General features: G+C 53.3%; 1 protein-coding gene across 1 annotated transcript; it reads right to left on the bottom strand.

Moving 5' to 3' along the window:
- Positions 1-3: 3 nt before the first annotated feature.
- Positions 4-3737, bottom strand: PRRT3 (proline rich transmembrane protein 3). Its single transcript, XM_021695161.1, has 3 exons — positions 2717-3737; positions 2349-2504; positions 4-1763 (listed from the first exon to the last, which is right to left on the bottom strand). The coding sequence occupies exons 1-3, from the start codon at positions 3735-3737 to the stop codon at positions 4-6; spliced, it is 2937 nt and encodes a 978-aa protein (XP_021550836.1).
- Positions 3738-10650: the final 6913 nt, after the last annotated feature.

Below are 10650 nucleotides of genomic sequence, written 5' to 3'. Positions count from 1 at the left end.
CCCTCAGAGCTCAATGGTGTCACTGGAGGCGCTGCGGGAGTCCCCGGGCTTGCAGCGAGGCTGGACCTCGCTCTGAGGTTCCCCGGGCCGGGCGGGGGGCGGGGCAGGGGCTGGGGCAGGCAGTAGCTGCACCGTGCTGGGCAGCTCATCCAGGGGCAGACTGTCCACCGATGACAGCCCGTGACGCCACGGGTTCCAGCTGATCTTGAGCGAGCCCCGGGAAAAGCTGTCCATGGAGCTGCGAGAAGCCGCCCGGCCAGGGTGTTCGGCGACGTGTGGCGGGACCGGGCCGCGCACGCGCACGTCGCTGAGAGAGTGGCAACGGCCTCGCAGGAGCGAAGAGCCGGCGCCGTCGAGCTCGGCGTCGGGGTGGCTGCCCCGCCGCGGCCGCAGCGCGCCCCCAGGCGGCGGGGAGGCCAGACCGCGCAGGCCGCAGCGCCGGAATACGCTGTCTCGCACCAAGTGCTCTCGGAAGAGCGCGGCGTCGATGCTGCGGCTCAGGTTGATGGGTGATGGCGGCCGCAGGTCCAGCTCGCTCATCGACGGCGCCGGCCCCACGCTGTTGCAGGACAGTCCCGGGCCACCCTGGGGGCCGCGACCCAAAGACGCAGCCGAGCCCCAGGCGCCTGAACTGGGCGTGGCAGGCGGCCCACCCTCCGCGGGGTTGCGGAGGAGGCTCTTGCTGATGTCCAAGCCGCCTGCGCCGACGCCACTGGGCCCCGCATAGCAGTTGTTGGGTCGCTCAGGCACCTCACTCTTGCCCGAGGGCGTGGGGCACGCCAGGCGGAGCAACTTCGCCCAGCAAGCGTGCTCCGTGGGCGGCCGGGGCCGCACGGCGGCCACAGCGGCCAGCGCCAGGGTGAGGGCCCATGTCAGCTCCAGCAGGCGCAGCCAGAAGTGGACGCCCCACCAGGCCCACGAAAAGCGACCCACCCGGCCTGGGCCCGGGTATAGCCAGAGCGCAGCCGCCAGCTGCAAGCCACTGGCCAGCAGCCCCAGCGCGCCCGCCACGGCCAGCAGCCGCGGGCCCGGGCTGGCATCCCAGCCCCGAGGCCCGTCCAGCAGGCGGCGACGGCAAAGGCAGAGCGTGCCCAGAGACACGGTCGCGCCCCAGGCGCACGACAAGCCCTGAGCCAGGAGGTTGAGCGCAGGACTCACCGACAGCAGGTCAGTAGTCAGCAACCCCACGCCGTGCACCAACGCCAACGCTCCCAGCAGGAGCGGGTTCTGCAGCTGCTGTGGCAGCCCCGCGCCCAGCCCGAGCAGGGTCAGGGCCGCCAGCGCAGTGAGCAGCAAGGGGAAGGGCAGGTTGTAGAGTACCAGGCCGGCGCGTAAGCCCAGCCGTGCCTGAGAGCCGTACGGGTCGGCGAGCATGTAGGCAGATCGAAGCCCAGATGCTAGGAGCACCAGCACGGCCGCCACCAGAGCCAGCCGCGGCCCCGCAGGGGCGGCTGCCAGGGAGGCCAGTGCCAACAATGCGGGCAACAGGAAGAGCACCCCCACCCCATAGACGTGCAGCTCCCAGGAAAAGCTCAGCACCCGCCGCAGGGGACCCCAGCGCAGAGGGGGTGCGGTGGCATTGGCCGGGGGACTGGTGGCTGGGGCTGATGCCACGGAGCTGGCTGAGGGCTCCGGAGGGGGTGGCTGGCCCAGGGCGCGCTGCGTGGTGACCCGAATGAGGCCCCGGCGTGACGTCGAGGGGGCCTGGACTGGGGGTGCTGGGGGATGGCTTTGGGGACGCCCCGGCCACTCCTCGGCTTCATCTGCAATAACAATATCAAAATAGCCCTTTGAAAAGTGCTTTTGATTTTTCACACTCTCTAGTATGGTGGACAAGTTATTTAACTTTTCTAAGCACATCTATAAAATGGGGATGGTAATAGCGCCTACCTCATTGGGTTGTGGGGAGGATTAAGTGTTTAGCATAGTGCCCAACACCCAGTAATGTTAAACGATGTGACCTACGGCTTGTACTAATAATGTACCAGCAGTTCTCAGCATTGGCTGCCCATTAGAATCACCTGGAGACCAAGTGAATCAGAATTCCTTGCGATGGGGCCTGGGTATTGGAATTTTAAAAAATCTCCTCCACTGATTTGCAGGGGTTAGAGAAACTGCACTAAATACATCCAAGTCACATTTAAGAATATTCTAGCCCCCAAAGGGCAAATGACTTGTCCCAGAGTACCCAGTGAGCATTAGTTTATTTATCCTGAGTTTTCTGAAGGAAGTCCTGGCCAGTTCCTTTAAGCAGGTGTTTGTCCCCATTCACTCCCTCCATAAACCCCACACAGGTTTTTAGTTATTAGAGTACCCACTGTCTCCCAAACCCCTAGCCATGCCCTCACCTGGCTGCAGGGCCCCCACAGGGCTCTCTGTTCGATTTGTAGCTGGGCCAGGGTCCAAGGGGCCAGGGATGAGGGACTTGGGGGTACCTGGGGTCTCCAATGCTCCTCTCACCCGCTGGGGGGAGATGGGGTCTGCTCCATTCATTGCTGCTATTTCTGAAATAACAAAAGCAGTCATCACTTTGCCTGACCTTCCAGCAGTCCCCAAGGTCTAATCCCCCAAAAGGGAGGCACAATCACCCTCATTTGCCAGAATGAGGAAAATGGTACCCAGATGGACCAGAGGTCACACAGAAACTGGGGCATCCAGTTACCCTGTAACACTGCCCCCTCCCAGCACTGCTCAGCACCCTCACGTTGATACCCACCTGGCTTAGACCCATCAGGTGTCTCTGTGGCAGGGGGACCTGAGGGCTGGGGTCTTGGTGAGTCCCTAACATCAGGAAGATCAGCCTGTTTGGGCGAGGGGCTTGGAAGACTGACTTCCCAGGTCTCTTCACCTCCAGTCTTCTTGGGGAGCTCAACTGGCAGCTCCTCAGCAGGAGGAAGGCTTTTGGTCAATACCAGGTGTGGCTGGGACCGAGGCTCCTGAGAGGATGCCACCTCAGCTGGGGATACCAAGCCAACATGAGGGACCGCTGGATCCTGTTGGGTGAAGAGGGGGCCTCGAGCTGCCTCCTGGAAGTCCTCACCCCCACCCTGTTCTTCCAGCACTGGCCTCCTGGTAGTTCCCAAGTGGGGAGCAAGAGTGTGAGGAGGGCCCTGGTGCTCTAAGGGGGATATCTCTGAGACTCTGATCATGGCTTTGTCCACCAGACCCTCATCTCTAGGTGGTCGTTGCTCCACTTGGCCTCCAGGCTCCTCTGGCCCTGGGGAGGGAGGAACTGTGGCTATCCTAAGTTGGAGTCTGGGAGTTATGGGGATGAAAGTGAGATGGGGGAGGCCTACTGGATGGGGGGCTGGTGCTTCTTGCTCTATAGGCTCCTGTGAGTCAGGAGGTCCTGTCCAGCCATGAGAACTTGACCCTCGAGCCATCTGGAGGTCATCAGTTACTGGGAGTCCTCCTCTCTGAGTCCTGTGGGATGCTTTAGGTCCATGCAGGGCTGGGCCAAGGGGAGAGTCTGCGGGCTCCTCGGGTACTTTCTCGGCAGGGGCCTGGGGAACATTGGAGTTCCAGGGGCTCTCATCCCTGGACTTCTCCCAGAGGAAGTCGCGGGCCTGGGGCTCTGTGCCCATAGGGCCCTGGGGGTGGTCTCCTGGGATCAGATGTGGTTCCGAGTCCTCAAGTGGCTTGGGAAGGCCCTGGCCCAGAGCAGGGCCAGCCCCCTGGGACAGCAGCAGGCACAGCAGCAGGGGGCCACGGACACGGCCCCACGGGCTAGGAGCCATGGTCCACTCTGATGCCTGGGCCCAGAACACTCAACGTCCAGTCCTCTCTGGATGAGCCTGAAACAAGGAGAAGGGGGATGACGTGTGAACACTGGGAGTGCCCACAGCTGCCCCAAGAGGGATGGTGGGAAAGAAAGAAGAGAGACACGAGAAACTCCCCTTCCCGCAGCCCCTTCCTGTTCAACCTCTTCATGCTGCCCAGAGTGACCTTTTAAAACTGCATCTCTGGTCATGCCACTTGCCCTACTTCAAAACCTTCAATGGCTCCCCATCACCCTCAGGAAAGAATATAAGTTCCTCTCCTAGCCTTCCAAGGCCACACCAGGCTGCTCACCTATCCTTCAATACCCACTGGGCTGTTCAATGCCCCAATCCTTTGCTCCTGCTGTTCCCTCAGCCTGGAATGCCCTTTCTCTTCTCCTTCACTGGCTGAAATCCTATTTTTTTAATGATTTTATTTTATTATTTGACAGAGAGAGCGAGAGAGCACAAGCAGGGGGTGGGGCAGAGGGAAAAGCAGACTCTCCACTGAGCAGAGACCCCGATGTGGGGCTGGATCCCAGGACTCTGGGATGCTTAACCTACTGAGCCACCCAGATGCCCTCTGAAATCCTATTCTCAAAGGCCTGGCTCAAATATCAGAGAGGTGGAGAGGGAGAGGGACAGAGCGATCTGGGTTTGAATCCCAGCTTCGCCATTTCCTGGGTGAGTTACTTCACCTCTCCAAATTGTGGTTTTTTTCCATCAGTAAAATGGGTACCTAACTCAAAGGAGCTCTTACAAAACTTACCTAACAAAACACATTATAGGCCAGGCCCATAATAGGGGTTTAATAAGCATTAGAGCCCTTTTACTTTTCCCTTTGTCCAGAAAGCTTTCTTTCCCACCAGCCCCCTTCACTATTTCAACAAATAATTTGAACGCATACTCTGTGCCAGGCCCTGGGGATAAAGCCGTGAACAGACCGACAAGATTCCTGCCCTCAGGGAGCTGGCATTCTAGGGTAAGAGACAGACAATGACTAGTTTTAAATAAGGGGAGCTATGAAGAAAATAAAAGAGGGTTAAGAGACAGACGGATGGGGGGCTACTTTACACAGTGGGTAGCAGGAGGCCTCTCTGGGGTAACATTTAAGCTAGATGCTGAATGAGAAGAAGGAGCCAGCCATTTGAAGATATGGTGGAAAAGTATTTGGCAAAGGGAACAGAAAGTGCTAAGGCCCTGATGCAGAATGAACGAGTGAATTCAAGAAATGAAAAGGCTAGTGTGGCTGGAGCATAGCAAATGAAAGAGAAAGTAGCAGAGGGAGATAAAATCAGGAAGGTAGGGCTAGATCACAAGGGGCTTTGTAAACCACAGGGAGGCACCTGGATTTTATTCTAAGTATCACAGGAAGCCAATGCAGATGTTAAGCATGGGGGCAACAAGGTCTGGTAAGAGGGGCTCTTGGGTGTCTCAGTCGATTAAGCGTCTGACTCTTGGCTTCGGCTCACGTCATGATCTCAGGGTCGTGAGCTCAAGCCCCACGTTGGGATCCGTGGTTAGCACAGAATCTGCTTGAGATTCTTTCCCTCTCCCTCTGCCCCACTCGTATGCACAAACGCGCTGTCTCTCTCAAAGAAAATAAATAAATAAGATCTTTAAAAGGGGGAGAGAGGCCAGTCCAGAAATCCAGGTAAGATATGATGGTGGCTCTTTTCAGCTTAGACATTTCTTTCCCTGACACCCCCTCTACCCTTTCCCATCACTCTGGCCACATAATGTAATCTCCTGTCTCCTCCACTGGCCTAGGGCTTCTCAAGGGCTGCATCTGCATCTTTATTTCTTATCTCCAGCCCCCTGCATATGCCTGGCCCCAGGTAGATATCCCCTAAAGGTTCCTCTTCCCGAGAGTCCCTAGTTAAGCCAGGGAGGCTGGAAGGGACCCGATGGCTAGGAGACAGAGGGCAGGAGCACAGCAACCGTGAGAGAAGAGAGGCCGGGGTGTGTTTCGGAGCAGAAGCCCTGCTCCTTTTCTCTCTGGGAAGCAGGTGTGCCCAGAGCTCCCTGGCTCCTCATCCTTGGTGGTTCACATGCACCTTGAGAAGCCAATGAAAACTCCAGGAAATGCCCAGGTTCATCAAAGGTTGTGGACAATTTCAGGGGGTTCAAAGATCTCTTAAACCCATCCCCCAAACTGAGTTTAGATTCTGCCTTAAAGTCTTGTTAGTTCATTTCTCAAATGTTCACTGAGCCCCATGCTCTGCTCCTAGCCCAAATTAGGTGCTGGGGACCCGCAGAGAAGCCTCAGTTGGTGTCAGGAGTTGGGGCCAGCTGAGGAGGAAGGACTGAACGGCCACTAACACATGTCCTGGTTAATAATAGTGCTCCTGTGTTGAGCACTTACCCAGTTAGGCTCCTGCGCTAAGATTAGCTGCATGTCCTCCATCTCATCCAACCCTCCAAACCCAAGCAGGTGTGGGTATAACCGTATCATAGGGGAAGAAAGCGAGGTTCAGAGAGGTTTAGCAAATCGCCCAAGGTCACACAGCCAGCGAATGGCCACACGAGGCGTTGTGAAACCCGCAATGGCTCATTTTGAACAGGGGGTCCAAAAGCTTTCCAGAGGAGACAGTTGATTAGGCCTTCAATAAGCATATGCCATCTGCTCACCACCCGCAATTCAAACGAGATGTAGGCATCTGTGGACAAGGACGGGGCTGCCCAGTCCTGGGTTCCCGCTACAGGAGAGATTTTTTGGGTGGTGGGGTGAGGGATGGGGGTATCTCTCTGCCCTAGGGACTGGGGAGAGGCCGGCCTGGGGGCAGGGTGAGGGCCGCCGCAGGGCAGCCTCGGGAGCTGGTCCATCTCGGGTTACCTCTCCTCCTCTGGCTTCTCTCCGCTGGCTCCGCGCCTTCCCGCAGTGTCCCGGGTGGGGGTGGGAGCTGGTGCAGGCCCTGGCACTCGTGCCCAGAAAGGGGGCTGCCGGCCACGCTCCCTGCCTGGGCCCCGCCATCGCCCCCTCCCTGGGCCAGCTCCTCACCTGGGCGTCGCGCCGGCAGCCCCCGCGTTCACCTTGCGCGCGTCCCTGCAGCCGCTCGCCGCGCCGCATCCTCCGAGATGCTCAGACTTGGCTAACAGAGCCCGGCGCTGCCGATCGCGGAGCCCGCCCACAGGAACGCCATCCCCACTTAACCCTTTCCCCTTAGGGGTGGATTCTTCTCCCAGTCCCGAACTCCCCTCTCACACAGATTCTCAGGGCTAAGAGGGGAACCGAGGTACCTCCGAGAGATTTGGAAATCCCTTCCGCAGTATCCCTGAATAAGGGACAGCCAATCCTGGTTTGCACACCCCATGGGACGTGGAGCTCACTTCCTTTATACATACATACATACATATATAGGGATACATACACACATACCTACCTATAGGGAAATCCTACCTACGGCTTGCTGTTTATCCCTCAGATCTTTTTCTTTATTTTATTTTACTTTTTTAAATTAGTTTCAGAGGTAGCTTCAGATCTTTTTCAATGCACAGTCACATATACGTTTTAAATAGAAATGAGATCATACTGTACATACTGTTCTGTAACTTGCCTTTTTTCTCTTCACTGTGAAAAATATCCTGGCACATTTTCCATGTAAATTTCTACAGATCCATCTTATTTCTTGTATCTGCTGTTGAGAACTGAAGCATATAGTCAGCCTGTAATTTTTTATTGATGCAGTCCTGAGGTTGGACATGTAAATTGTTTCTAGTCTTTTGCTAGCAGGAATAATAAAGCAGGGACCATTCCTGCATAGACCTCTTCGTGCACAAGCACTAGGTGTATCTATCAGATAATTTCCTACCTATGGTATGGTTAGACCTATGAGTCTGCACATTTTCAGGTCTGATAGACACTCAAATGTCCTTGGTTCCTCTTTGGACAGCTCCTGATGTACTAAATGTCCACGATTGGGTTCAATAACATTAAGAGAAATCTACACAAGGAATAGATGTGGTCATTAAATATGATGTAAAATCCTTAACGCCATGGAGAAATATCCAGGATAGATTGTTGTTTATTTATTTAAATTTCAGTCATTTGATATAAAAATGATATATGCTGATTGTCCCGAGTTAAGTGACACAGAAATGTTCAAGGAACACATTCACTGTCTTACTCTTGGCCTCTTCAAGTCGGCCTCCCCAGATGTGCCTGCTGTTAGCATCATGTTGCTTCTTTTAATTAAAAACATACATGTGCATGTCTTTCTTTTCACAAAAATGGGACCATACTATGCATATTATCCTATAACTTGAGTATTTTTTTTGCTTTAGGCAATATATGTTGGAAAGATTCTGAAAGTAATACATACGTATTACCTGCACCCTTTTCCTCCAAGTAGCCACGCGGTGCTGCACGGTGTGGGTGCGTTGTCATTTACTCAAACTCCCAAATTCCCCTACTGCAGGGGATATAGCTGGCTGACAGCTATTTTTTTTCTACTAGAAACAATACTGCAATAAACATCCTTACATACCAACCTTACATACCAACACATACATCTTTACATGGTGATTCTCTAAATCCTCTCAGATAATTATTTGTGTGATCCCATTTTTGTTAATATCTATCTATCTATCATCTATCTACCTACCTACCTATCTATCCTATTCCTAATTATTAGGAGGTAAATAGTGGTTGATGTGATTTTATCTAATTTCGCTTTTCTGTTTACCAGTATTCTACACAACTGTGTATTTCTTTTGTGATCAGAGACAGGAATGATAAATATCATTTTAAAAAGAAAGACATTCTTCCTAAGGTTGAGCTGAGCTTACCCCCCAGTACTTGCCTGGGTCTCTGGGTCTCACAGAAGAGCAACACCCAGCCCTCAGCTGTGTCTGACATGCTGCAGGTCGAAGCATGCTCAGAGGCTGAATCAGGCTTTTTGGACTCTAGGAGAAGGATTGGGCTTTTCCCGGTTCACTTTATCATCTGACCAGCTCTACTGTTTTCTTTGTGGGAACCCCTTCAGAATTATAAAGACACCTCTCATTTCTCTAGAATTTTCTCCCTCCAGGCCAAACCCTCCAGGGTTTTTTGACCTTTCCTCAAAGGACAGGATTCTGGGCTCTCACCATTGTGACATCTCTCCTCTTTTGGCTTCTTCCCTGGTTAACAATGTCCAACTTAAAGTATAACTCTTGAAGGGGGACCTGGGTGGCTCATTCAGTTAGGTGTCCAACTCATGGTTTCAACTCGGGTCGTGATTTTAGGTCGGGCCCCGTGCTCAGCATGGAGGTTGCTTGAGATTCTCTCTCTCTCCCTCTCCCTCTGTCCCTCCTGCTCTTGCTCTCTCTCTCTAAAATAAATAAATAAATATTTTAAAAAATAAAGTATAACTCTTGGAACTGAACCCAGTTAGGAACAAAGCTGGACTTTCACCTCCCTTCCTAGATTCTCCTCCATTAATATGGGGGCCTCACACTGAATTAAGATTCTGGCAGCCACATCCCTTTGTTGCCCAATATTGACCTACTAGGTCTTCCCCGCCTCCTTGTATTGATCTACTAGGTCTTCCCTACTTCTTTGTGTGCAGTTGGTTTCTTGATCCTCAGTGTAGGACTCAGCATTTGTTTCTTGTTTTTTTTCTCTTGTTAGATCTAGTCAGTTGTTCTGATCTTGTGGGAAGTCATCTGGATCCTGGTTCTATATATAATAGATAACTGGCCTTTTTTTTTTTTTTTTTTTTTTTTAGCATTGCCCAAGATCCAATTCTCTTCCTGGTAACATCCTAATTTCCTTCTCCCTCGTGGGCAATCTTGTAGGGAGGGTAGCTCTAGGGGTCCACTACAGAAGCTGAGGAGTCCAGATCCCTCCTCTCATTGCCTCCTGTGAGCTCTCTGGTGAGATTTCTTTGGAGATGTTGAGATTCCCCTAGCAGGCTCAGAGCTGGCCTGGTTCCCTTCCTCAGTTTCCCCCAAGGAGGACTACCCATTCATTCCTGCAAAGTCTTACTGGCCTGACAGTGCCCAACCCCCCAGTCCACAGAGGACAATCCAGCTGCTCCCGGCTTGCTCTCTTTAGAGACAGGAGCCCCAATCCCATTGTGTTTCCAAACCATGGATTGGTAGGGGTTTTAAGATTCCAAACGAAGGCAAGAGAGATTATGATCCCTTTGGCCAGAGGCCAAGATGAAAGCTGATCCTCTGGAAAGAGGAGACTGGCTGGGGGTAGAGGTGAATATAAGTGGGGAACATGGAGTGCCAGGTATAGGTGGGGAGTATCCTGGCTCCAAAAGCAGCTGCCGGCATCATCCTGGAGACTCTGGGAGGGCAGTGATGGGTGGGGGATGATTTAAGTATACGGGAGATGGTCAGTAGCTCCGTCTCCGAAGCACTTAGTGGGTCAGGGGCTATGCTACACACCTTATTACATGCATTATTCTTTTTAAGTCCTCACGACAACCTATGTATTATTATGCTCTCCATTTTACAGTTGCCCAACTGAAGCTCAGAGAGCTTAAGTAATTTCTTCAAGGTCACACAGCAAGTAAGAGGCCAAGCTCTAAATCTGACTTTAGAACCAGCACTCTTAATACTGATGGCACCATCCTGCCCCTGAGGCACCTCCGAGAGGGGAGGTGGTGAGATGAACGTCCCAGGCCTTCGAGGTGGCCCTGCTGTGTGTCTATGAAAATAGGCCTCCAACTTGGACTCTCCTTTGAAGGGACTTCAACAGGGTTTGGGAGTTGCTGAGAGCTCCCACCCAAAAGTACCTTGGGAGGTCCCAAGGAAGGGGAGAGCGAAGGAAAAGGCAAAGGTGTTGTGGCTGGCAATGCTGAAGCCCCCTCCCTAGACATGCCCAGGACAGTTGGCTGGCATTTCCATCTGGCTGGCCCCTGGCAGGCATGAGCAAAGAAACAAAAGGCAGAACAGGTGG

The sequence above is a fragment of the Neomonachus schauinslandi genome, chromosome 1, assembly GCF_002201575.2.
Source record: "Neomonachus schauinslandi chromosome 1, ASM220157v2, whole genome shotgun sequence".
Lineage (NCBI taxonomy): Eukaryota > Metazoa > Chordata > Mammalia > Carnivora > Phocidae > Neomonachus > Neomonachus schauinslandi.
The sequence above is the reverse complement of the archived record's forward strand: the minus strand, read 5'-3'. Positions and strand labels throughout refer to the sequence as shown.

What these genes read in the sequence shown, in the direction of transcription:
- PRRT3 (XM_021695161.1), bottom strand. Translation starts at nt 3,737, where the DNA reads ATGGCTCCTAGCCCGTGGGGCCGTGTCCGTGGCCCCCTGCTGCTGTGC. An exon ending in ACCTGATGGGTCTAAGCCAG is followed by an intron (nt 2,505 to 2,716) that starts GTGGGTATCAAC and finishes TTGTTATTTCAG; the next exon opens with AAATAGCAGCAATGAATGGA. An exon ending in TGTGGGGGCCCTGCAGCCAG is followed by an intron (nt 1,764 to 2,348) that starts GTGAGGGCATGG and finishes TTGTTATTGCAG; the next exon opens with ATGAAGCCGAGGAGTGGCCG.